This window comes from Strix aluco, chromosome 2, assembly GCF_031877795.1.
Source record: "Strix aluco isolate bStrAlu1 chromosome 2, bStrAlu1.hap1, whole genome shotgun sequence".
Taxonomy (NCBI): Eukaryota; Metazoa; Chordata; class Aves; order Strigiformes; family Strigidae; genus Strix; species Strix aluco.
In genome coordinates, this window is record NC_133932.1 from 51,090,653 (window position 1) to 51,118,440 (window position 27,788).

Genomic DNA, 27,788 nt, shown 5'->3' on the forward strand with positions numbered 1-27,788 from the left:
GCCTGCAGAATTATTTCTTTAACACTCTTCCCCTTTTTTTATTTGGTGAGAAAGACTATACTAAAAGGATTTATAAGAGCACAAAAATCTCTAAGCTTAAAACTTTTAGTAGCCTGTATTTCCCAGGTATCTTAAGACAAGGAAATTGGGATGAATGCTCTTTTTTTTTTTTATTTAACTGATATCTATCCCTAAATTTATTTTACAACTTGGATAATTGTTTCTACGTAAACACAAACTAATTTTTATTTCGCATGTATTACTGAAGAGAACAATTCCAACGTCACCGTAAAAAATAGGTTGAAATAATAGGGAGCAGAGTCTGCAAAAGGTTTTGCTAAAGCAGGAACCACTTTCTGGATTAAGTTAAAAGCCCAAGAAAGTGCAACTGAAATGAAATGCTTAAGTATGCCTGAGAATATGTTTTGGTATAGTTCAGTCTGTAGTGCCCCCTAGTGATAATATAAATAATTATCAACTATTGTTTCCATAAAAGATAAAAGCCATGCAAAAATTAAGCTGTTTTCCATAACTAGAAATAAGTACTAAAATATACATATTTTAATAATTTCAGACTTTGGTTTAGGCTTTATGTGCAGGGTAATGTGTAAGTTGTAGGCTTTTATTATCGCAGCTTTGCATGAATTAACTTCAGTCTTCGTAGAGCTTCATTTGAGCTGAACTTAGATTTATTTCTTCTTTTTGTCTGACTGAACAGAGATCATTCCAACTGAACATACTTGTAATTTGGTGCAATAACTGCTTCTAGAATTAGCTCTGGTTTTGCCTTAATTAGACTAGTTTCCATTTATTACTACTTCTTAATTTCTCCCATATCTAGTTTAATTTGTTTCAGTAAAACTATGTGGGGAAAACTACATATTATTCATCTTTTTTTGTCTTTAAACAGTTACATGCTGGTATTTTTATGTTATTTCATTACTGTACTGCCTTTTTGTAGAAGGTTTTGTGTTCATTTCTGAAGATGAACAGTGGTTGGATAGTGTGTGGGGTGAGAAATATGGGGAAAAATAATTGAAGAAAGCTTGTGGATGCACCTGCACTATCTCTATGCATTTCACAGGAAGATAGTAGAGAATAAATATTTTGAAATTTACATCTTCATGTACTCTTTGCAGGTGTATGATGATGGAAAATACGTATACGTAGTAACAGAACTTATGAAAGGAGGAGAATTGCTGGATAAAATCCTCAGGCAAAAATTTTTCTCAGAACGAGAAGCTAGTGCTGTTCTGTTCACAATAACAAAAACGGTTGAATATCTCCATGCACAAGGGGTAAGTTTTCATCTTGGACAAAATGCTTATAGATGTTAATATTTTTCCCTTTCAGAATTATAAACTCATATCTTGATGTGTTCTTCTGTATGGTAATTGAGTCATTTCTGGTAAATAATTACATTGCAGCAGGCATTTGTGTCGAAATCAGAACATTCCTCATAAGCTGTGTAGATGTCCAGATAACGGAGATTATGCAACTGTTTCTGCTGTCCTTCATGCAGTCTGTCAGCAGTTCTGTGGAATATGCAGATAATGATTAATAGAGATGATATGAGAGGAAGTAAGTGAGGAAGAAATGGTAGGACCGGTACTGTTGCTTAGCCACAGGACCTAATGTAATTCAACCCATCCTGTGATAGAACCTGAAAATTTATTTTCCACCACCTATCACACTTGCAATTTCTTCCACTTCTTGGTTTTGAAGAGCATGGCTTATGACTTTTAACTTCTGTGCCATAGGGTCAGGAAGTTGCAGTGGACTGCTAGGAGAAAGAAAATTAATGCTTCAGGAAATAAATTTGGAGACAGGAGAAGTAGTTCAAAGGTAGAGGAGACCGGTGTGACAATAGCATGGCAAGAATGACAAGTCGTGTTGCATTTTTAAGTAAACAAGAAAAGGGGGATAGAGAAAAAGCAGAAAGCAAGGGTGCAAGGAAAAAGTCAAGTTGCTAACACCTAATATCGTTATCCAAGAAAAGATGCTTTGGAACACATAGTACTCAAATTATTTTAAGAAACAAATAACATTTCAGCACACACTGTCATTTCTGGGAGCTATTATTTTAGAAATTTTACGCTCAAAGTTATCTGGTGTATCTTCTGTGATTCATCACTTTCTTCAGTTGCTTGCTCACATGTAGGTTTTTATTTGAGCCTGTGTGTACAGGACTAGAATCTTTGGCCAGCAGCATCCATGGGAATTATGAATAAACCTCGATACCTTCTGTTTGGAAATATAAGTAATAGAATAACATAAATGATAACTTGGTTCCTTTTTACCACATGTGGCCAAAAAAGACCTAGTGTCCTTGCATCAAGGGATTTTAGGGGCCTTTGTTTGTTTGTCTACTGTAGATCTCTGTAAATATTGGCATTTTAATTTGCATTAGATCACATGCTTTTTGGAACTTTTACTTTTGGAAATTTTTGGGTCATCTTATGTTAAGTACACTTCTGCATGAAAGGTGGCCATATATGTAAATAGTGAGCACTTCAGTAGTCTAATTTTTATCTGGAAGAGTCCTCCCTGTCTTCAGTGGATTTTCCTTTTGTAGTTCTGGACACCAGAGGAGATAGCTCATTTGAATATGGTATTAGGTAATATCTGATTTGACAGACTCTGAATCTGTGTGCAGCCTCCACAACCCTTCACAGAAGGAGTTTCCTCATGGACATTCATAGGATACTTTTGAACTGAAAATTAGCTAAGCAGGAATGCAGTCCTCCTCCTCAGGGTAAGCAATACTTCCAACTCTCTCCCAAATCATTCTAAAAGTATTAGGGCCAGCATACAACAATTAAGGGTTGGCACAGCAGACATTGTAAAAAGGATAAACAAGAAGTATCATGTCATCTTGGAGCAGAATACTTCTGCATGCTGGTAGATGATTGAGACTGCTAATCAAAACATGATGCTAAACAATAAAGAACTGAAATGTCCTGCATACTGTTTTGCTCTCTTCTTCTGCTCTACAATAAAATGTTATTTCTGTGCAAAATACAATATAATCTAAACATCTGATATCTTTTTAAAATTCACCTTTGGGAAAACAGCTTAATACAGGAAGGTATTTTATTATTCTTTGACATAAACATTTTGATTGCCTTGGAATTAGTATTTGGATTTGAACTAGACTGTTACACTTACTCTTCCGCCCACTTGCGAATTGCTTCCCCTTCAAAAAAAAAAAAAGTACAACTAGAGCAGACTGGTTGTAGAAACAGTCTGCCAAATCCTCAGCTCTGTGCTGCTTCTGTTGCCCACCTCTTCCTTTCCTGCCCCTTTTAGAATCTATTTAAAAAAACCCCACCAACTAGAATAAAACTGTGGTTTTTTTCTTCTGCCTCTTGGAGCAGTAAAGGATGTTTTCATTCATTACTTAGAAAATAAAGGATTCTAGTCTGTCTGAACACTAAAAAATGAAGGCTATCAAGAGCCAGTTCTCTCATACTGACATCTGAAGCCAGGATGTTCCCCTTAACATCTACTGTTCCAGCTCAAATTCTTTAATATCACTTCTGTATTTCAGTTTACAAGGTGCTTATTTCCATAATTTTAAGTATTTGCTTTGTTAAATCTGAGAATTGCAGCGTATTTGCATGCAGAAAAAGCCTCTAATAGATAGACCTGCTGTGTTGAATGGCTTTACAATGTACAGACCCTCTGCAGTCTTTTACTTCTTGGTCTTATATTACTTTCCTGAAACACTGCTAGCTTCCTGGAGGAGTGCATAGAACTTCTGATTCTGCCCATCATTTACTTGCAGGAGTTTTGGGGTATCTTCTCATTCTAATGTGATTTTCTTCTTAAAATATTTCACCACAATCTCTTCTATTCAAATTTAATCATGAAAAGCTGTGTTTATTATTAGTCAAATACATAGAACAATCAGAAAGATAAAGGCCTTCATAGCAAGTCTATTTAAATATTTAAAAGAGAACATTTAGATCCACTCTGCTGTCTTACAGCTCTTTACAGAGAGCAGACTCTAGAAGGCTTGTGAAGAAAATATAACAGGTCATCTGATTTCAAAGACTGTCTTTGCACATTCCAGGTTTTACTCAGGCTTGTTATAACATAGCTTCAAATAAGATCAGATTGATTCTGCCAAAACTTTAGCAACTTCTACAGTTTTTGTCAAGCCTTTTACATCTCAAGCCCCTTCAAAACGGCACTTGGGAACCAGTACGGGCTTTTTTTGACATGACAGTCCATTAGGAGTCCATTGCTCTTTGATATATTTAGTTATTTTTTGGCAGAACTGTATTAAAATTCCTCCTTAATCAGGCCTTCAATGTTTGCACTTGAGATTAATTCAGACTATCTGAATGAAGAAAATGGAATATATAGGGTTACTCCAGCAATAACTAGTGTGTTGTTACATAGCACAGTGGTGCATCAGCAGCTGCGGATATCCATGACTCCAAAAGATATTACTAGCCAAAGGTGTATGCATGTTAAAATAGGAAATACAAATATTCACCCATTAGAACAAGACATCTGGAACTGTCTGTACAAATTTTTTAAGGGGGAGTGGGATGTCTGGAGGGGTCTTTAGTTTCCTGGGTAGACCTGTAGTCCTCTAAACACCACTGAGCATCAGAATACTGCAGCTGATGTTAGAAGCTGGAAATCTGGAAACTGATTGCTGATTGGAGATTTTAAATTAGGTAGCAGAATTTATAATTACAATATAAAGCCTTTCATATGTTTAGCTTATTGTATTTAGTGATTTGTTTTATTTCTTTAGGTTGTGCATCGAGACTTGAAGCCTAGCAATATTCTTTATGTTGATGAATCTGGTAATCCAGAATCAATTCGAATTTGTGACTTTGGCTTTGCAAAACAACTACGAGCAGAAAATGGTCTTCTGATGACTCCATGTTACACAGCAAACTTTGTTGCACCAGAGGTAAATACCATGATAGCTTATATGCCTTGATTTATTTTTATTGGATTTTTTTGCTAATTAGACATTTGTTTCATTCTTGTGTAACAAGTTAAATCACTTTGTAAACACTAAAATTTGAAATCTCACTATTTTTATGGCATGATCAAAGCATTTCTAAGCATTTTTCTCAGAAGAAACGTTTGTTTCCTCAGGTTTTAAAGAGGCAAGGTTATGATGCTGCATGTGACATATGGAGCCTTGGTGTTCTACTTTACACCATGCTTACTGGGTAAGGGTAATTTTAGTTTGTTTTGCTGTAGAATAGCAAACCAATATAAACAAAAAAATAATAAATGTAGGCCCACTGATGAAGATTTTTCTATCAAGGCACTGATTAATCTCAATTTTGTCTTCAGTGGGCGTAGAACATGCTTTGCCTTCAGTAGAATCCAAGTTTACAGGGACTGATGTGAAAAATTCTTGGCTTCTTATGATCTCATCTATTTTAGGTGTTTTCATTTCTGCTTTATAGTGATTTAGGAGTAAGAATTAATTGTTTCATGTGAAAATTAGCTGATTAAGCAGCATATATGTTGAAGGAAATACATGTTGCAAATATAATTGCAATGCATCGAAGCATGATTGTGTGCAAAATTCAGCCACTGAATAGTTTGAAGTGATGCAGTTAGGATGTAATACATGCATAGAAATGCATTTATCTATGCAACAGAAATTAGTTGTATAAAAGATGATGAACAATAAATTCAGCTATAGTTCCACAAGTTCAAAAGATAGTTGCTATTGCACCTGCCAAATAAGATTATCTTTTCTGCCGGATTATTCAGATTGCCACTTTGGTTAAGAGTTAACATCCTCAGAGACATTTTGGCATTTTAAAATAAATAAGTGACAAACATATTTGTTTTTAAATATATCTTCTTTTTAGTTGTGGATATTCTGGTAGCAGCAAGAATGCTTATAGTGAAGCAAGGAAAATTGCTATACCTTCCTTCCTCTAGTATCAAACCATCATTTAGTCTTTTTCAGACTCCTCATAATTTCTTCACATTTAATTTTATAACAGCTTGTTTTATTACTTCACTAAAATATGAAGGCTTAAGGAATACTTTCTGTAATCCAGTACTTAGCTATAGGAAAAATCTGGTTTTCAGACCTGATATAGAGGGAATATATACAGTAAGAACAGATCTGTAGTCAGTGCATGCGTGTTCATGTGTTAAGAATCATTTTTTTTTACACCTATCTGACTATCTGTTGCCTATAATTATGTTGAACTCACTGAATGTTATGATCAGACTTGTAATAACTATTAAGGTCCAGGTTATGAAAGTTCTTAATATTGAAATTGTTTGGTTAAACAGCTACACTCCGTTTGCAAATGGTCCTGATGATACCCCAGAGGAGATTTTGGCCCGAATAGGTAGTGGAAAGTTCTCTCTCAGCGGTGGGTATTGGAATACCGTTTCAGATACAGCTAAGGCAAGTATATTTGTTTTGTCCTTCGAGCAATGGAAATGGATTGCAATGTAACATGTTGCTTATAATGTATATGTTATATTGTACATGACTAAGTTCCACCCATTGTTATTTTAAAATACTGATCTGATCCTTTATGTGCCTTGAACTGTGTTCTCTATTTATGATCACTGTTTCAACAGTCACTTGTGTGTAGGAAGAAAAAAAGGTGTGCCTTATACTATAGAGGTTAACAACTGTCCTTAGAAATATAGTGTATTTTATCAGTATTCACACACATGCGCAATCATGATGAGAAATGCTGTAACAAAACTTCATGTGGAAGCACGATATTCAAAAAATCGTACAGATAGTCTAAATCAGGATAATGAAAATATTACGATCATTACCATATCCTCCACTGATTCACACTAGAAAAATAAATAGTTTTTCACATTTTTCTGTTCGGGTCAGTTCTTCAGAGTTACCCAAGACAGTTTATCTCATACTCTTTCATTAGGATTTGAGCAGTTTATTCTTTTAAGTTCTTTAAGAACTTTTGGTCCTTAAGGATGTCATATCTACTTAAAAAAACAAAACAAAAACCACTGAAGTATTATATTTTCTTACTGTGTTTGTACAAAGTAAAAATTTTAGACAACTTTATTTTTTTGAGAAGTACATTTTTTTTTTTATAGCAAATAGACTCTAAACTTAACTGTGCAATATGCTTTATGTCCCTTCTGGGTAGCTACAGTAAAGTGCTAGTTTTCCCAAAAAGGTCGTCTAATATATTGTGCTCTTTCTTGCTAATTGATTTGTGATGTGCTTTCTAATGGTACTATTCTCATAACTCACCATGTTCCCACAAATCACGTCATTCATTTGATTGACAAATTAACCTATTAGAATAACATGTTTACACTAATCTGGTAGCATTGGCTTTTTCTTCCTTCAGTGCCGTTATGTTCAGTTGTACTTGGGAGTCTAGAATGAACCAAAAACCTATCAGCCATGTAAAAAAAATCTTAGATTCCTTTTTAATATCTTTGAAATTCAAAAAGAGTTTGAACATAAAACAAATAGTGTTTTATATGAAAATGTCCAGTATTGCTCATGTAACTTCAATTATCTTAAATCTAGTTGTAGTCAACTAAATGTTTTTCTCCACAAGTAATTGCTTAATGTAGAAATGTTATTTACACTTTACCCTTACTGACTGACATCTGAAGTCATCTATAAAATATTATGCTGCTGTATAAATTTGTTTTCAACAATTCATCTTGAGTGTCGTATGCAATTCTCACTACCATAATTTGAAGAAGATAAAATAGAAGTTGAAAAGGTGATAGAAAAGGATGTACCAAAATGAAGGTGAAAATCTGATCAGATCTCGAGAGCCACTTCCATGTAAAGCGAGTAAATAGAATACGGTGTTTCATCTCAGCAGAGTTGACTGACATGACAGACAAAAGAGATCATCTTACTGATGGTACAAAGAAGGAAAGACTAATTCCTTTTTTCTCATATGATTTTATTAGGACAATCAGGAATAATTCAATTAATATATTCTGCAGAAGTTAAAAACCAAACAAAATTAAATACCTGTTCATGAGGTTCACAACTTAGTTGTGAAACAACTGTGAAAGATGTTTGAGAAGGGGTGGGGGAAAAAAAGTATAAGCAGCAAAATTAGTTCAGATGGGGTGAGGTAAAAATCCCTATAGGTATGTATATGGCCAGCAGGAGTACTAAAATTCAACTTTCACCTTGCACAGTTGTTGAAAGATTGTTAGACACAGGGAAGTCATGCAAGCGGAAGGATCATCTCTGTTTTCTTGATTTTTCCTTTTTCAATACTTATTTCCTACATATCTGCTATTTGTCATTGTTAAAATACTGGTATAGTGGGGCCTCTACTCTAGCCCAAGGTGCATATTTTTGTTTGTGGCTTTTGCCTCACTTAATTGGATGCCTTCCTGTTGTGTTACTAAACATCCATTAAATCACATAATTAAAAAATACAGTGTTAAGGCATTGCTGGGCAGTTTTCCAGCTGTTTCAAACTGACATTATTATAGCACTAAAATCTTCAAGTTTGAACTATAATCTGTGTTAAAGCTGAAGTTTTACTGTTATTTGCATTAACTCTTTGTATATTACTGACAGGACCTTGTTTCAAAAATGCTTCATGTTGACCCACATCAGAGATTGACTGCAGCCCAAGTTCTTGGTCACCCCTGGATAGTTCACTGTGACCAGTTGCCTCAATACCAGCTGAACAGGCAGGATGCTCCCCATTTAGTGAAGGTAAATAGATACTAGTTCAGCTTGCTGTGTAGCCAAAATTAGTGTAAACAAAAGGATGTTTTTTAAAAAAATTTACTGTAGCATGTGTTTCCTCTAAATACTATTTAAAAGTTGTTATGAGTGGGAGTTGCACTAAGCCATATAGTGAGCTTGTAATATGTAGTAGGATTTCATAAGAACCCACTCATGGATAACACTTTTTCAAAAGACTTTCATTTTCTTAGGTCTGAAATATTTTGGACTGACTTACACTGGGAAGCTTAACTGCCTTAAGAAGCCAGCATAGAAGAAATCATTCTTCTGATAGTGAAAGTGTTGTCAGGTGACTACAAGGGAGCTGAAAAATAGTTTGGCTAATTTTACAGTTTCAGAGGAGGTTAATTGTCAGTGACTAAAAGAAAACAGTATACTTCATGATCACATTATAAGCTAAAAAGAACTCAAAAAGGCAGTGTTAATTAATATGGTATCATACTGTTCTGCACTCTGAAACACAATCTGGTTTTGACTCTGATAAACTTTTCATTTTGAACAAGCAGAAATCAAAAATAATTCAATTCTACTTCTGTCTATTCCACTCTGCCTTCAGTGCTACATCCAAGAATCTCTGTCATGCAACATAAAAGGGATCTGAAGAATATAATTAACACTCTCTCTGAGTCACCTATTAGAAATTTCCAGCATCCAAAACACACAGGTGGAAAGAGGCGGAAGTTCTGATTCCACGGCTCACAACTTTCTAACTTTTTAAATAATTCTTCATGTGCTGAATAATGTGGGCGATTTTTTTATTTTGTTGAAAACCAAAATGGTTATATAAGTGATGAGCAGAAACAGCATAACGATGGGATTTCATTCCCCAACTATCTTGCAAAGCATGGATAGAGAACTTAATTTAACAATATATCTTCTACCTTCTGGGTTTGGCTTTTTAAGCAAGGTAAAATTGCTTTAGATTGATCTGAAAACTATTTATTACCTTAAAAAACACTCACTCCTAACACTACTAGTATTTGAATAATGCAGTGGTACGTTTCTGTTTTGTAGATGAAAGTAGACTGGAAGCTAAAACTCGTTCAGAATCTCTGGCACTTAGAGCTGTGTGATCTCTAGTGTGTGCATCAGTCACAAGTGGTCTTCTTGGTTTTTGTCCCCTCTGCCCCACAGGGTGCAATGGCAGCAACTTACTCTGCTTTGAATCGTAATCAGTCACCGGTTTTGGAGCCAGTCGGCCGTTCTACTCTTGCTCAGAGGAGAGGTATAAAAAAAATTACCTCAACAGCCCTGTGAAGTGACCTCAACCAGATATTTGGTACCATGGCATAAGATGATAGCACAAATCATGGCGACAGGTAGCACATATCTGACAGATACCTGCAAGCACACTCTGTCCCAGCTGGTACCTATAATGCTGCTGCTCCTGCTGCTGCTGCTGCTTTCATCTATTCTCGCTTTAAACTGTTGATGGCAAGTTACTGATCTTACTGGAGCTTCAAATGGAGTGACAAGTGGAAACACAACAAAAACAATCATGTTCACAACTGAATAAACCAGAAGAATTATGAATGCCACCTCTGTCAAAAATACACTGAATAAAGCACTCTGCACCACATAGCATTATTTTTATAAGGAATATTTTTTGTCCCCTAAAATATTCTTTGTTACAGGTAGAGATGGACAGTTTATGTTAAGCACTTAGCTTAAACAATCTGTTTATATTAGCACTATATACTTTGTGCCATCCAACATTTTGTATGTTTTTGTAAACAGTTCACAGCAGTACATTTCCGTGCTGTTTTCTTTAATGTATACATGCCTTGTTTTACTTAGATATTATTAATCATTTTGACAATTAAGTCTGATTAAACAGTTCACCTGGATTAATCAGTGTTGTTCGACAGTTCTAAGAGAAGCCTGACTGTTAAACAGCTATTGAATGTAATACTATGAATATGTATTTCTCCTTGCCTGTGTCTTTTCTACATTTCCATGTTTTTGACGCTGCATGTCATGCTATGAAAATCAGGATACTGTTTATAGTATTCAAAACTGAAACAGTGGATCTTTCACCATGCTATATATTCAATAGGTAGTGTAACCCAGAAAAAAGATAACTTGCTCCGTATCTCACTGTCTTTTGTTCCCCCCCCCCTCCCATTTATTCTCTCCCATCTAATCTCTGGACTCAGGAATCATTGCTAAATACTTTCTGATAGAGGACATTTCTATATTGTTTATTCTTATAATCCATTGTTAATATTTTATCTCTAGTCTGTGACTTTTAAGCTGCAAAGGATTTGTTCAGTGAATGTTGGCATTATTGAAGAAAGGCAACATTGAAGATACTGCAAAACTTATTGTCCGCTAATAAGCAGAACCCTGCAAAAAGTAGGTTTAAACTGTGTTCATTGCGGTTGGATCTAATGTTCTGTCAGTTATTTTCCAATAATTTTAATTGACATCCAAAGCAAAATGAGAGGACAGTCATTCAGATCCGTCAGGGGTTAGAAAAGGTTCGTTATAATTTGCCAGGAAAATAGTATTGTCCCAGTCAGGTAAGACAAAGCTGTTCAGAGTGAGTGTTCTCACTTCTCCCCAGGTGGAAGCAAGTTTGTAAGGAGGGTGAAAGACTAATTTTAAATACTAATATCTAAACTTTTAATATTCTGGGCCTCTTGGTGTCTTAAGTAATTAAAGGTGCATCTTGATGGCTACTCTTGAAAGATCAAATTGCCCACATGAGAAGGTGCACTGGAGTGTGTTTGGATTCAGTGAGTGTCCCACTCTACCAAAATGATACGCTACACCAACTCATTCAAATATGAAAATGGCTATTTGGAATTCCAGCTTTAATAAATATGCATCTGGGTGAACAGCTCTATGTGAACAATACCATTTAAAAGGTGCAATTTTGTGTTTTGCATAAGAAGGTATTTTCTTGATTTAGGGGTATTATATTTCTTTTATGGTCATTAATTTGCTAGTTTCCCTGAAATCATCAGAGGTTTGTTGAAAGGGAGAATCATCTTTATGACACCACAGATTTGCTCTAAATGATTGTGAGAGTATTCCTTCTGCCACAAGTTTTTCTGAGTTCCTTGGGGAAGCTTCCTTGTTAGACTTGCAAAGGATCCCACTTTTATTGCCCTTAAAAATCTGTTAAATGTTTAATTCCTCATATAGTTCTTAAGGAATTGGTTTTATGAATAAGGATTCTTATTTTTAAATTAGATCTCAGAAATTTGAACACATGGCTCTTCCAAGCAGTTAGCATTTTTTTCCCTTACTTGGTCCTCTAGCACTGAAGTTCCCTTTAGCTGTACAGATGCATCTACCCTTCTTTCAAGAAACATCTTTAACTAGAGGCAAAAGAAGACCTTTTTAATTTTTCTTTGACAGTGTCTGCAGTTCCAGAGTAATTCAGTAAAACCTTACCTTTCAGAAAATATATTTTCAGCCTGTTAGCGATTGTAAATCAGGCTTATCAAAATCAAGAAACTGTACCTTCCAGAGTAGCTTTTAAATGTGTCAATCTGAAGATCATCTTACCTTGTCAACAAACAACATTTAAAACTGATACTGTTGAAATAAAGGAATAGCAGTACTTGCTAGTGTGTCAATAATAGCATTTCAGTTCAGGAAGAAATTTCTTGTGTGTTCTCAGTGTGTATATACAGGTACCTAGCAAAGAACAGCCCGAAAGGAGGAAGTGTTAAACTGCTTCCCTATTGGCAATATCCATGTGAAAATAATATAAAAGTATTTTCAGTAGTTTTATTTTAGCAATATTTTGTGGCCCTCAAGCTCATTGATCATTAGCCAAATAGCAAAGCAAAGTTAACTCCTGTATTTTATGTATCTACATTCTCAAGTAAGCTGTTAATTTAGTCTAGACTTTACAGATGTTGCTACTGTGTCAGGTATATAGCAGCATAGGATGAACAGTTTAAATGCTAATAAAACAGAGCAGTTTAGCACATGCTAACTTGAGTGTGTTGAAGTCTAGATCCGCTATATTTTTAAGTTACTTTCTAAACCAAAGTATAAAGGGCTACCAAGGTATAAAGGGCCTGATTATGCAGGTGTATTTTACAGATTAGATTTACATGGTTTTATGTACCTTACTTCCTGTTTTGGATCCATGTTCACAACCTTCACATTTATTTTTATGTTTTTGTAGCTGCAGTTGTTAGAAGCTATAAAGAAATCCACATAATGCTTCTTTGAATCCCAGCACCTTTCTATTAGAATGTGAGTACATATGACACACTGTGTGAATTCATTGCTGGACTGCTGCTTTGTCTGCAAAGCATAGCAAGTGACTCTAGGATACAGAGTCATAGAGGATAAAAAAGGAGGACTGCAGATACAGGTGAATTTTCTATATGTGGGCCGTGGTTCTTTTTTTTTAGTGTGAAATTACCACTTACTGTGCTTTGAGAGCATGAGAGAACAGAGGGAAGAGTGTAGTTGCAATAGTCATTAAATGTCATCTGTATCCTGTAAGGGCAAAGTTCTTTACTTGTAATCACTATAACATTGAATGAAACTTATAAGTTTTTCAAGAGACTATTTAAAACTTTTTTCTAGAGACATGGGCATAAGAAAATAGATTTACGCATCTGGGATTTTTTTGTGTGTGTTTTGCTTTTGTAAATGTGGTGTACCAACTAAAGCTGTGCTTTTCTATTATTGGAAGGAAAGGATTCAAAGTATGCTGGTCCTTAGTAAGCAGCAATGGTTAATAGATGAATTTTCACTTATGAAAATGATGTAAATGATTAGCTTTATCTTGATACTCTTGACCTAATCAAAGGGAAGGTGTACTTATGAGGGATGTAATTATTTTGCAACCTAGTTGGGGGGGGGAAACTACTTAAAACATTTTTAAAAAATGACAAAATCACAGATAAAATATTTTTCTACAATTCTATACAATCATACTTTATACTAGTTTTCTCAGCATGGCATGTAAGTGAGTCTAAGGTACTGTTCCAGGAAAACAGTGGTATTGTACCTTGTTCTAGACCATTACATTAGCATCTGTTAGATGCTTGTCACTGCTGTCATAGAACTGAAATGCTAGTAAAAAAAAAAAATAAATTGTACTGAATACTTTAAATGATTGTTTTATTCAGAGTCTGATCTAGGAAATGTTCCAATCATGCTATTAATGTGTAATTAGAACTGTTCCAGATGTAACTATGAACAGTTCTGGAAAGATAATGCTTGTACTCCTGTCTCATGGCAGGTTTTGTAGTCTTCAAAAGAAATTGAAATTTCTACTATGAATAAACTTTCAACCATCTTAAAGTGCTTTTTTGGTTACTCATTGGTTCTGCTCAGTTATGAAACTTTTTGTTTGTTCATCACTAACACTGAACTACACTTGCAGCATACCACATCTGCATTTCCAACCAGAAAGTTTTTAATAAGTGTTTGTCAGTTGTCACTATATTACAGCATATTTAGTCAGATCACTATTAGTAAGGTAAATAGGGACACAAAGGAAAAACACTTGTATGCAGTAGATGCTCTGGACCCAATATATGACACAGCAAGACCAAAGTGCAAGAATATTGTATTTTTAATACCGTGTAAAGACTCCAGTCAACTGCGAAGTACAACTTAAAGGGAGGCTGCTAAATAATACTTGCAATGCCTGCATTGCTCTGGACCCTGCAAATGAACTTTTAAACATTTGAAAAATGGAAATATGTACGTAAGTACTTCATAAGCAATCTGCCCATGTTTCAGCAACTCCCACAACTTGGAAGCTTACAACTGTAATCCTTTTTAGCCTTGCAACCTGGAAAAGATGGAAGATTTTTTTTTTAAGTTTGCATAGTCTACATAAAATTACAGTACTTGTGATAGCAGGACCTCTGGTTATGTTCCTCTTCTATTCTCCAAGTGTACTGAAAGCAAACTGTAAGAGGACAAGAGAGTTGGTAACAGGCTCAACAAAGCTCAAGAGAAAACAAGGGGGTGGAGAGCAGCGTTCTCTCCCAAGTGAAATTCCCACCGTGGATCCGAGATGTGTATTGGTGTGGCCTTGGGCCAACACCAGGCTTTGTCCTGCCTCTCTGAAAAACTTATATGAATTTTCATGTAAACTGGATAATCTGTATGCCTTGAGAAGCTCTGGCATGGAAGGGAGGGCCATAGGACACGGCACCCCAATGATGCACACTTATCGTGCCTTACTTCAGCCCGTCCCCCTCTCCTACCCTCACGCTAGTAACCGTTTATCCGGCGCGTTTGTAACAGCGTGAGTGTGCGGGTCCCCGGGCTCGGGGGGCGGACGCTGCCCGCTGCTCCGGCCGGAGGTGCGAGACCTCCTTCTGCTCCTTGAAATCCACCACAGAAAGTCCCCGCCATCCCCGGGAGCCGCCGTGCCGGAGGCTGCGGCTGGGCCCCGCGCGGGGGCAGGGGAGCGCCGGGAGGGCGGCGGCTGGAGGCGGGGACCGGTCCCGGGGCGGCGGCGGGCTGCTGGGGGGCGGCACCAGGGCGCCTGCCGGCCCCGCTCTTTGGGGTCGGCGTTGTTAAAAAAAGCCTCAATCACCCCAGCACTCGGTGGCGCCGGCCCGCCGGCCCGTTCCGGTGAGACTCACGCGCCCCCCAGAGGTGTTGCCCGGCCCCGCCCGCACCACGCGGCTGCCGCGCCCGCCCGGCCCCGCCCCTCGCCGCCACAGCCGCTCCCTGGAGCCCCCGATTGGCCGCCGCCGCCCGCCCGGCGCGGAGTTCTGGCCAATCGCGCGGCGCCCGCCGATGACGCTACCCGTCGAGGCGTGCCCCGCCCCGACACCGCTGCGCTGCGGGGAGCGGGCGGGCTGCCAGGAAGGCGCCAGGCGCATGCGCAGCCGCCCCGCGGGGCGCGTGCGCAGAGGCGGCGCTGCCGGGCGGCGCGAGGCCGCCCGCGCGCCAGGGGGCGCTGTGGGTCGGAGCGGCGCCAGCGGCCGGAACGCACGAGTCAGCGCGGCCCCGGCCCCGGCCCCAGTCCCGCCGCGCGAGGAGCCGCCGCCGATCGCCTCCGCTTCGCGGGAGCCGTGTGAAGCCCCGACCGCCGCCCCTGCCCGCAGCCCCTCCGCGGCGGAGCGCCCAGCGCCATGCCCAAGAATAAAGGTGAGGCGCCCTCCCCTCCGCCGGGCCTTCTACGGCGGCCCGTCCCTCCGCTGTAGCGACGAGGCTGGGCCCGGGCGCGGCCGCGCAGGGGAGGCCCGGGGACGCCCCACTTCCCGCTTGCCGCCGCCTCTCACGTGTGTGCCGCCGCGGCCCCGTGCCGGCGGGCGGTGCGGGGAGGGGGCGGAGGAGCCCTCCCGCCGGGCCGGCGGGTCCGCCGGGGCAATTCCCCCTCCCCGCTCCCGGCCCTTCCCGGACGCGGGTCCCGGCCTAGCCCCTGTCCTACGCAGCCCAGTGGCTTGTCGGAGGCCTCTGGGGCCTGGCCGGCCGGGAGGGGGAGGCCCTGGTGGGGCTTGGCTGTCAGGGGCCCAGGGAGCGGCCGGGTGTGCGTGCTCCTCGGTGTACTCGCCGGTGAGTGCTGCTTCTGCCGTCCCCCCCACCCCGCTGCTTAAAGGAAGAGAAGAGAAAGTGAGAGGAAGGGAGCAGCAGCTTTTTAACAGGGGGGAAGTATGAACTACTCTTCTGTGTTTTCATGAAGAGCACTTAACCCTGTTGCCACGTGTGTGCCTTTTAAAAAGGGCATCTTCACTTGGATCGTAAGTTTTCCCCTGAGTATTTCAGGGATTTCAGCACTACAATAGCCTCTCAAGTTATTCTGCTCTTTGGTGGTTATGAGCATCAGATCATCCCACCATTATTTATGACATTTGGTAGCAGTGGCCACAAAAACTGAAAACGGCAGTTCAGCTCTGGGGCCCCCAACATAAGAAGGACATGGACCTGCTTGAGCAGGTCCAGAGGACACCACAAAGATGATCACGGGCCTGGAGCACGTCCCCTATGAGGACAGGCTGAGAGAGTTGGGGTGGTTCAGCCTGGAGAAGAGAAGGCTCCAGGGAGACCTTATAGTGGCCTTCCAAGGGGCCTACATCAAAGCTGGAGGGGGACTTTTTACAAGGGCACGTAGTGATAGGACAAGGGGTAACGGCTTCAATCCGAAAGAGGGTAAATTTAGATTAGACATAAGGAAGAAATTCTTCCCTGTGAGAGTGATGAGGCACTGGAACAGGTTGCCCAGAGAAGTTGTGGCCGCGGCCTCCCTGGAAGTGTTCAAGGCCAGGCTGGATGGGGCTTTGAGCAACCTGGTCTAGTGGAAGGCGGATTGGAACTAGATGATCTTTAAGGTCCCTTCCAACCCAAACCATTCTGTGATCTTGGGCAAATCCTTGTTGAAGGCTATCGTCACTCCAGAGCAACCAGGACATTTTAAATAGTGGAGGCTCTAATCTTTTAATTACTGTATTACTATTCAGTAAAAAACTTAGAGCTAAAAATGTTAACAGCAAGCAAAAAATCTAGATCTGGATAGGATACTCAAACAGCCATATAGAGAACAAGCACAGAAGTCCTCATAAGTCATTCATTATATTCAGAGATAGTAACACATGCTCTTTTTTCACCCTTTTAATTTAGGCAAAGGAGGTAAAAACAGACGACGAGGTAAGAATGAGAATGAATCAGAAAAAAGAGAACTGGTGTTCAAGGAAGATGGGCAAGGTGAGTTTTTAACTATAATATGGTAGTGTCATTGTTTTCAGTCAGATACTGTAAGTGACATACATTGGAAGTTAATGCACAAAGAAAACATCTGGATGTCTGAGAAATACGAAGTTGTTGTGGAATAAAGAGAGGTATTCTTGGGGTTGTATCTGAATTCTAAATGACGTGTTGAGTGTGGGAGGAAGACATTGGGAAAAGGGAAATTTTAAATCACTTTGCCACTTAAGAATTTACCACTTTACCACTAAGGCCTCTCCTTGACCTTGCTGTGGTGCCATGTGTAATACAGTATGTGTGTAAACATTCCCTAGAAATCCCTTGAGTATCTCTGTGTGAGGGTCTGTAAGCAGCTAGCTTAGCTGATGTAGTTCAGTGTTGCCAGTATTTGTTGCCTCTTGGATGCACAGTCCCGCTTTCTGTTTTATACCAACTGTAACATTTCTTGGATCCCTTGATGAGCTCTCCAAAGTCACTGACCTGGCACAACAGTACATCTCGCTGTTCTTCCGCTGTCCCCTGATGGTTTGGTTAAATTGGCTCCTAGGTTGGGATGCCTAACAATTATTAAAACAGGAGCAATAGGTAAGGTCCTTGCTTGGATGTTACTGGGTGAAGTAAGCCACAGGAGTGTTCGGCTGGAAGGTGATGACTAGGATTCCCCTCTCCCCTGCCTTTTGGTGACAGTAAGCTCACCTCCCTTTTGGCTTAGCCTGTCTTGAGTGTCACACTCTTGTTGTTGCTCATGTATATGTGAGTACTTGCCTAGTGACCAATTAATCAGCTGGTTTGTTAGAAGTACAAGAAAAGTACTGACTGAGATCACTGTAAAAGAAGTGACCACTGAACTCATTTTTTAAGCTCTTTCTGATATTCTGTGACAGTTAAGCAAAAAAGGAGTTGATGTTGATGCACCTATAAAACTTAAAATCCTTTTCAACTCCCAAGTAAAATCTACTTAATGAAACATTATTCTCAGTTATTAATAGTCTCATGTGGTTTGTTGGACTATCTAACTTGTGCTAAGGAAAGATTTTAGGATATTGAAATACAGCTTTGGCTAATTGAGAAATATTTTTTCCTGACAAGTATGGGTGGTCAGATAATGTTATAATTCTTACAAGCTTTATAATAATAATGGTATAGTTCTTACAAGCTTTATTTTTTTTAGTTAAATGCTAATACATTATACTGCAAACTTTAATTGTGTGAAGTACTTCAGTAGTGATTTCTGGAACTCAGTGAGGGAAGGAGATAAAATACAAGGTGAGAGGTTGAGGGTGGGTGTTGGAGAGCAGCTTCATAGTTTTCAGGTGAAGCATGGTACTTGTCTTTCAGATGGTTTCTGAGAACACCAGAACGTGTCCTTTCACGAACAGCATTTTTTTTCACAGAACCTCAGCAGAAGGGATTTGGTGTATCAGTGGGGTACACAGGATGTGCTGCTTTCTCCTCTTCCCTCAATGATAGCGCCAGATTTTGTCAGGACAGGTGCTGTGATGCTATCATAAACTTTCAAACTCTGAGCGTGACTTGATAGGTCTAAAAATTACCTGTAGTAAGCATTTTGGAGGGAACAGAAGCATGGACACAACCAAGAATGATCAGTGTTTGAAAATATTAACATCAATGATGATATGAGAACTGCAGTACATTGAGCAGCCTGTGTTGCTGATCAAAGCTCCTCTCAGCTGTTGATGTTTGATAAAACATTATAGCAAATTTTGGTTATGGTGGCGAAAGTTATTGGTTATTTCATGAAGCAGTATTTGTTTAGAAGTTTTGCTATATGTTACCGTCTCTTTCAGAATATGCCCAGGTGATCAAGATGTTAGGCAATGGAAGACTGGAGGCATTATGTTTTGATGGTGTGAAGAGGTTATGTCATATTAGAGGGAAACTAAGAAAAAAGGTAATTCTGAAGCATTGCAATAGCATTATGCATGTTATGTAATTGTAAAAATTTAAGTATGTAGCTTGTTAAAAAAGTTAATATTTCTACTGTACTTAATATCTTAAACTTCTTTTTTGATAGTAAACTAGTGTGTTCTTCTGTTTGTCTTGCCGGCACAACAATAGGCAGTCTTTAGCTTTTGAGGTGAAGCTCTTAGTTGAAGGGCTGCCTTTAGATGGGTATATTTCAGGGGAGACTTTTTTGTCTGCTTATGAAATACTAATTTTTCATATTCTAGCAACTTATATGTATATCAAATATTAAAAAGTTCCCTAATTGTAGATGGGGAACTTGACCATTTTGAAAATCAGTATGTTACATCTGAGACTAGATCAGAACTTAGCAGCAGAACTTCTGTTAACATGAAGATTGACACCCAAAGTAGGAAATAAAGGTGTAAAAGGATTGTCCAAAGCCACCTTTTTTGTGTGCTATTTCCTGAAACCAATAAGAATCAGGGTTTGATACCCCACTTAGTTTGATCTGGGGAGGAACTAAATAATTATCATCATCTCACTGGGTGACTTACCTGAGAATAGCTCGGTAAGAGTGGTTTGGGAAGGTTTCTTTATAGCTTCCTGCAGGCACCTCAGATGCCATCGTTTCATTGTCCACCTCATCATTTCCCAAAATACTTTCATGCAAAGCTGATCTGCAAAAGTCTGTAGCTTCAGGGAAGTCAGGTGTATGTGTTTGCATTCTTAACTTTGCCATCTTTGGATGGTGTCCCCTCTTGCCCTTGTCAGATGTCAGCTTTCTGTCCTCTGCTGGTGTATGGTATGGAGGAGGCCCTCTCAGATAGTCTGTTCCCAGTAAAAACAGACATTCACTGTGTTCATTCTGGATTGTTCCACCTGTCTGGTTTTGGAGACCGGTGGACAGCCATATCTTGGTATCCATGTGAGCCCTGCTAGCTGCCTGCAATGCACTGCAATGAGCTGTTGAAAGTGAGATAAATGCTAGGTGCTGCAGAATTAATTTCTTGCTACAGAAAGCATCACTCAGCTATTCCTCCTGTCTAAAAGAAAGGAAATCTCAACTGAAGTATATTTCATCTCCAAAAAAAATCAAACTGATGTGGGATAGAACTATCATGTGCATTTAAATTCTTGCAGGCTTCAGGCTTTGTTTTGACTGCTTAGCATAGACAGTTGCTAGAAACAACTCCATTCATTTTCTCATGCTGTTCACTGTGCTTGTCCATCACCCCCTTCATCAGGGTTTTTTTTTTCATTTTTGCCCTTGTAGAGCTCAGTTCACGGAGTGGTGGCTTGATGCTTTATTTGTTTTCTCAGAAGTTACAACTGAATAATCACCTCATTGGCTGGAAGCTCTTCAAAGAAGTTTGATTTACCTTAGTAATAGCCCCATTACACGTGAAATAATACGAGTATTTATGACCTTGGTTTTGATGTTAAAATATGAAATTGAGTATTTCCAGTTTTCTGGTTAGAAAGTGAAAATGGTGGCTGTATTTTGTGTCTTTCAGTAAACATAAATGTACTGTTTGACTCTTGTGTTATACAACAAAAGTTGAATTCCTGCAGTATAACATATGTTTTCTCTTTCAGGTTTGGATAAATACATCTGATATTATATTGGTTGGCTTAAGAGACTACCAGGTAAAAATTCAGTGTAATTTGCCAATGAAGAATATCTTACAAACAGTTTTATTAAATGTTAAATTGCAGCAGGTATTGTGAGGGAATTCCCATCTAACTTTCTTTGAATTTGTATTTAGTTATGCTAAATCATGATTTTTAGTTTCCTTGTATTACAGAAAGATTGTCAAGAGTAGATGACAAATCCTGGTTCAACTTGTTCTAAATTGTCTAAATTGCTTCCTGAGACTTTGTGAGGGAAGGTGCTTATTGACATCACACCTGAGCCTTTTTTTCCAGGTGTAGCTGTTTGAGGATTAGGTCCTGTGGGAGATTGAGCCAAGCACCAAACATGTTGTTGTAGTATTCAGAATTCTGGAGCCTTGATGTTTAGGCTTTTACCTTAAGAGGCCAGCTGATCAGAGATTAGTTTCTGCTTAAATTTCCAAAAATGAAGTAGCATAATTTTACCTAATGTAAAGGTTAATGGAAAACCGTTGTCAAATTTTCATTAGGTAAATACTTTTCATGAATGTTAGTGTCATGTCATCAGTTGTTCAAAGTTAGATTCTGCTTCTGAAATGTACATTACAGGGTGTTGTGGTTTAGGCCCAGCTGGCAACTAAGCACTGCACAGCTGCTCACTCACTCCTCCCCCCTCCCAGTGGAATGGGGAGGAGAACTGAAAAAAAGTAAAACTCATGGGTTGAGATAAGACCAGTTTAATAACTAAAATAAAATATAAATCTAAAATATAATAATAATAACAATAATAAAATACAATAATAATTATAATAACTGTAATGAAAAGGAATATAACAAAAAGAGAGAGAAATGAAACCCAAGAAAAGTGATGTGCAGTGCAGTTGCTCACCACCTGCTGACCAATGCCCAAGCAGCAATCTGCCCCTCCTGGCCAACTCCCCCCAGTTTATATACCGAGCATGATGTCCTACGGTATGGAATATCCCTTTGGCTACTTCAGGCCAGCTGTCCTGGCCGCGCTTCCTCCCAGCTCCTTGTACACCTGCTCGCTGGCAGAGCATGGGAAACTGAAAAATCCTTAACTTAGGATAAGTGCTCCTTAGCAACAACTAAAACTGTGTGTTATCAACATTATTCTCACACTGAATCCAAAACACAGCACTGTACCAGCTACTAGGAAGAAAATTAACTCTATCGCAGCTGAAACCAGGACACAGAGTTGTAAAGCATTTGAGATACTGTCATTTACTGTATATATTAAACTACTTAAAACTAGGAAGTTTTGACACTTTCTGACTGACCATCAAATACCTCACAATGTGTGTGTCTGAAGAAAGATTAATTTCAAAGGCATGAAACTAAATTTCTGTCTTACACTTGAAGACTTACACCCAGAATAAATGAAGATGCTCTACAAATGAGCATTTTTTACTTCAAATTTAAAGGAACTGGAGGGGAGGGAGTAACAAGATATTCTTCTGTAAATAATATAGGTGTTACTCTTCTGTAAATAATATAGATGTTACTAGTCTGCCGAAGTTAATAAGGAGGTTTTTTTCCTTTATAGATTGCTAATAAATTCTAATAAATTCTTATTTAGGATAACAAGGCTGATGTTATTCTAAAGTACAACGCAGATGAAGCCAGAAGTCTGAAAGCATATGGGGAGCTTCCAGAACATGGTAATCTTTTTCACTTCAAATTGGAAGTTCATACTGGACAAGAATATTCAGTCTATCTTGACTTGATATAAGTGCATTCCTTAACCATTCTAAATTCCTTTTTAGCTAAAATCAATGAAACAGACACATTTGGTCCTGGAGATGATGATGAAATCCAGTTTGATGATATTGGAGATGATGATGAAGATATTGATGACGTAAGTAGTAAATATGTATTTTGTATCATATGCTTGAAACTGTCATCTTTGGCAATAAGCTATTTTTCATTTAGAGCAAGTAAAATAATACATGAATGTTCAGAATAGCTCACCTTGTCAGGGACTGCTTCAGAAAGTGGTGTGGATGTGTGCATACCAGCTCTCTGTTCTCACCTCTGTCCTACAATCATCCTCCAGCTGACCTCTAAGCAAATAGTATGCTTAGTATCATACTATTAAAACATACATGGAGAGCAGCAGTCTTCTCATTACCCTTAAGATGCCTAAAAGAAAATCAAAAGTCGTTTGACTCCAAAGACCTAGAGTTACATAGCAGCCTCCGTTCAGATGATTGCGTGTGTGTGTGTGTGCGTGCGTGCGAGAGGCGTTGCAGTTACACAAACCAACGACTGCGTACGTACATGTAACTGGGAAGGTTCATATTTAAGGAACTGAATGTGGCCCTCAGCGCTGCTCTCTGTAAAACAAGCTCATGACAGAAAGCGAAGTAGATGATACGGGATGGTTTAGCAGACTAGTAGGATTTCCTTGCATCCCCTGCACAGAAGGCCAGAAAGACCTCTTGGGGAGCAGGCACAAAGACTGGTGGGTCAGCTCCTGTGCCACATAGAGTGGCTGCGGCCACTTCAGTGGAGGCAGGGTGAGCCATAAACTGCTGATGCGCACTACTTTGGACACCAACTGCTGGAACGGGTCACAGGTTATGTAGGTGTTTTGGCAGATTGCACGAACACCTGTGGCTTTCACCTTTCTGATTCCCCTGAGTTTTAACAACCTCACTATGTAATAATAACTACAGAAATAATTGAGGGATTTTTGTTTTTAAAAAACAAAGACTTTAAGTCTCCATTTTCGTTTACCTAAAAATCATAAAAAGCTGCACCTTAGTAGTTACTAAAGTTAACCGTAATTGTGAATTCAGATTGTCACAGTATCACTAAGCTGTAGTAGCTGACCATGCACACTCTTAAATTGTAGTAGTACAGTTGTTATAATTCAAATTATATAGTAAATTGCAGAAGTAGAATCTGCTGTGAGGTGTTTTCTAAGATGATGCACTTTATTTTACGGTTGAGAGATGAATGTGTGCAGGGCAGGGCCAACTGGCTGACTGGATTAGTAATTTACCAAGCCAGTGAGTTAATTTAATTGGCTAGACTGTTCTAAGTATATTATTATGTTTTAATTCTTCATCTTTTTAGTCCTCTCTCTGAGTTGGTAATATGACTAATTCTCTTTAAATGCTTACATTATTTTGACTTTTTTGAGGTTCTCAATATTTGATGTATCAGATCAAATATTTTAAAAATATCAAAATCGTGATTTGATCTGAATTTTTCTTCAGGCTTTTGAAAATTGTGCTTTGGACCTGTCAGTGGTTGAGCTTACTGAAGAGAGAAACACTTTCTAGTACTACATGCTTTTAATAATGAAGCTGTTGTAAGACATCAAAGCAATAAGTAGCTGCAGGAATACTGAAATAGTAAAATTTGCAAACTAATGGATCTTTGTGTGGGATAGTATATTTAAGTGAGCCACTGTGATTGTTTGTAAGCTTCTGTCAGCTATGCAATATGATATTAATAGCATGCCTCAAGAAAGAAAAAGGTATAAAGAGATAAAATGTGAATAACCTCTCTGAGGATCATCCTAGTCTACATAGAATGAAGTGCAGCTTCCAAGGTCATAGTTAACATGAAAGACTTGGTGGCACCTTTCCTTTGTTGTTTATGTCAGAAGAATGGTTAAAAAACTTCATTTTGGTACCAAATTAATTTGGATAGTCACTACTTGGGGAAGTTACCCTTAAACTAGGTTTTGGTTTTGTTTTTGAGAGTCGTGGACTAATTCAGGTCTCTACTATTTACATGTAATTGGCAGAATTGCTCACCTGTGTAACTATAGTATTGTGATAGTGGTGGTAGGACATAAGAAGAGAGTAATTGTTCACACGTTACGAAACCGGGATGTGAGCTGAGGCAAAACCAGTACTGTACTGAGTTCAGGAAGTCTCCTGTAGAACCATAAAAACAGCTTAAAGGCAGAGTTGCATAATGAAAACTACATGTGAATTAAATACATCGTGTGGTGTTTTTGCTTTTCAGATCTAATTTGGAACAGAGGTTTACATTCCGACTTTTTTCCTCCAAGGATTGTTCTACATTGATACTTTGATTATTTTTGGGTGAAGTCCCTTTCTTTTAAGAAGACTGAAAATTCTCGGTAAAGAGTGTAGTTTGTTACATCAAAAGGATTTATTTTCAATGTTTGTTTTAAAGTATTTATATTTCTTTAGAAATGGATAACGCTGGATTATCACAAAGGTTCAATGAAATGCCACAAATATTTTCTCTTCAGCAGTTAGAGCTTTTACCTCTGCGTGTAAGTGAGATACAGTAACATGGGCTGTAAAAGACTGTGTTTTTCCCTCTTCTGCTTTCATCACTACAATTCCAGTTAAAACTTGTATTTTGAAATAAAAATTGTTTACCCTGTAATTATCATGGATTTTGATTAAATACAAATACCCAGTTCAGATTAGTATCAGATCATACTATGCAGTGTCTGTCCCTATACCCCTTGCCTTGATGTTAACTTTAAAAAGATTTTGATAATATAAAAGGAAGGCGGAAATCTGCATTTAAATTCATAATGCATGATGAATCTGCTTTTCATGTCTAGTAGCATGCTGCTATTTTTATACTGATTTTGATAATTAAAAACACTCATTATTTCAAAGATGTAAATTTGCCACAGTGGAGGGGTAGGGGAGAAGCAAAGATAAAAAGCAAGCAGCATCTCAAATTTGCAGTTGTTGAAAACTGTCTTGTACGCATAGCTCTTCTGTGTTGTAAGTGCAGTAGTCACGCCGTAGTTGCAGAAGATGAACACTGGGTGACACCCAACTTAACAGGGATACGTTAATACAAAACTTTTAACTGTTGGGTTTGTACTGAAAAATGCATAAAATAGTTTTTCCCCAAAGTGAATGGTTACAATTCTTAATACATTAAACATGTAGAATATTTTTACATTATAGAAAAGGTTATGTTAAGAGTAGAGTTTTATTTTAATCTTAAATTCCATACATTGTAAGGTACAACATTAAAGCTTATGTGATGAACTTTGAATAACAATATGAATGGGAAAATAAAATTGTGTCAAACATAGGAAAAGAATCTTTTCATCCAGAATAAATTGCTGAAACAAACTAATGGAAAGATTCTTCTCCACCTTCAGACTGGAGGAATCAGTTAAGAAGCTGAATAAAGACTAACATCATCATGCAAATATTATTTTGTGGTAGCCTTAGTTTGTCTTCAATTATGTATTTAACAACTCTGAAAGCAGGTTAATGGAAAACTTCCTTTTGTGCCATAAAAATCTGATTCTTGACACTTGTATTCGTTATGCAGTCTTTTTGGTATGATGTAAAGTGACTACCCCAATAGATAAAACCAAAATGGCTTTAAATATGGAGTGGCCTCATTGCTTTACATGATTTTTAAGGAGGAGTTCAGTGCTTGATTTGAACTTCCAGAACTTTTGTGAAAATGTCTTCTCTTTTTCGTTGTTGTAAAAACTTGTTAAATATTGGGAAAAGATACTACGAGTACAGCATTCTTACTCCACTGATCTTAAAGTATATGAATTTACTGTCTTTGTATGCCAGCGAGGTTCATTTGTGAAGCAACATAAATGCTGTAACATTTCAGGATAAGGTTTTATGAACCATTCTATAGCTCATTGGTTTCCTCAACATATTTCCCTGTACCAGAGTTCTCCAGTATAACAGAGACTTCAACTGCGGGACAAAGATGAAATTTCCTGGCAGAATTGGTTACGGTTTGCCCTGAGGTTCCCTCCAATCTTTATTGCTCCCAGGCTCGTGTCTGGCTCAGCCTAAACTCTGCAGAGTTTTTAAGGAAATACTCTGTTTAACTATTAATTTCTTACTAATGCTTTGGCTCAACACCATCTGGTTTCTACTTGCATGCCAGGCTGTGTTGCTTTCCTTGAATATATTTCCTCATCTTGTTTCTCTGTCCACTGCTAAAGCTCCTTTCATAGCCCAATCTATATTGACCCTTCTCTTTTCTTTAGGGGGGAAAAACAGCTAGCACAAGTAGTTCTCTTTTCAGTGTCTCCGTGCAAAGAACAGTTGTAGAACAGCAGTTGCCAGGTAGAGGATTGCAAGACTGCTGACTGTAAAGCCACGAAAAGTGCTTCATCTCTAAAGAGTATTTTCTAGATAAATTTTTAATAATTCTTGTTTAACTTTGGGAGTTGCTGCTGGCTTTTACCTATAGTCTAAAACTGAAAGCGGGATTTGAAAAATTAATTTCCTGTAGCTAAAGTGTAAACTGTGTTCTCCAAGATGTTTCCCACTTTGAAGTCTTCTCTGTGGTTGAAACTTTGAAACGTGATTTTTGTTCATTGTTCCGTATCTTTGTCTCTTCACCTTGTAACAGGGGCAGCTGTGCATTTGGTTGGACAGCCCTAATGCTTTTCCACCTCATCCTTAGCAGATATAGTCCAGACATACTAACTGAAAAAAGTATACCGTTAAACAAAACCAAAACCTCTCCTCCTTATGCAAGAGGAGGTAACCCATGATTGTTAAGCTCTGTGCCATTTACTTCTTACTACTGATAGCGCTAGTATGTATATATGTGGTACTACGTGCTAGTGCCATACTTAGATATGGTACCACATATATACACGCACACACACTTAGTGTGCAGCATACAACCTGGTAGAGGTTAGGCTGGCACAACGATTGCTCTGTCATCTGAGTGATGTCCATGAATGAAAATGAGCTGGTGACTGAGGGTGCCCGTTTGCTCGGTGCAGTACCCAGCTGTGCTCCAGACCAGGTTCTTCCTGGTGAAGGGATAGGACTCGTGGCACGGCTGCATTACAAACCGGTGCTGGGACTGCTGCTCCCTGGGGCCCTCTGGGGATAAGGTA

General features: G+C 38.7%; 2 protein-coding genes across 7 annotated transcripts in view; both read left to right on the top strand.

The window, feature by feature from the left end:
* The window catches only part of RPS6KA3 (ribosomal protein S6 kinase A3), an 80,809-nt gene extending 66,798 nt beyond the window's left edge, over positions 1–14,011 (top strand). For all 6 annotated transcript variants that reach the window (XM_074814679.1, XM_074814680.1, XM_074814678.1 and 3 more), the window contains 6 exons: positions 1,140–1,298; positions 4,772–4,933; positions 5,125–5,201; positions 6,295–6,412; positions 8,558–8,698; positions 9,866–14,011. In XM_074814679.1, the coding sequence (XP_074670780.1) occupies positions 1,140–1,298; positions 4,772–4,933; positions 5,125–5,201; positions 6,295–6,412; positions 8,558–8,698; positions 9,866–9,988 (780 nt within the window). In that variant the 3' untranslated portion in view covers positions 9,989–14,011. The remainder of the gene's footprint in view (positions 1–1,139; positions 1,299–4,771; positions 4,934–5,124; positions 5,202–6,294; positions 6,413–8,557; positions 8,699–9,865) is intronic.
* Positions 14,012–15,616: 1,605 nt separating this feature from the next.
* On the top strand, positions 15,617–26,291 carry EIF1AX (eukaryotic translation initiation factor 1A X-linked). Its single transcript, XM_074814681.1, has 7 exons — positions 15,617–15,823; positions 17,294–17,377; positions 19,186–19,289; positions 20,903–20,953; positions 22,518–22,599; positions 22,705–22,796; positions 24,923–26,291. The coding sequence occupies exons 1-7, from the start codon at positions 15,808–15,810 to the stop codon at positions 24,926–24,928; spliced, it is 435 nt and encodes a 144-aa protein (XP_074670782.1). The 5' UTR covers positions 15,617–15,807; the 3' UTR covers positions 24,929–26,291.
* Positions 26,292–27,788: the final 1,497 nt, after the last annotated feature.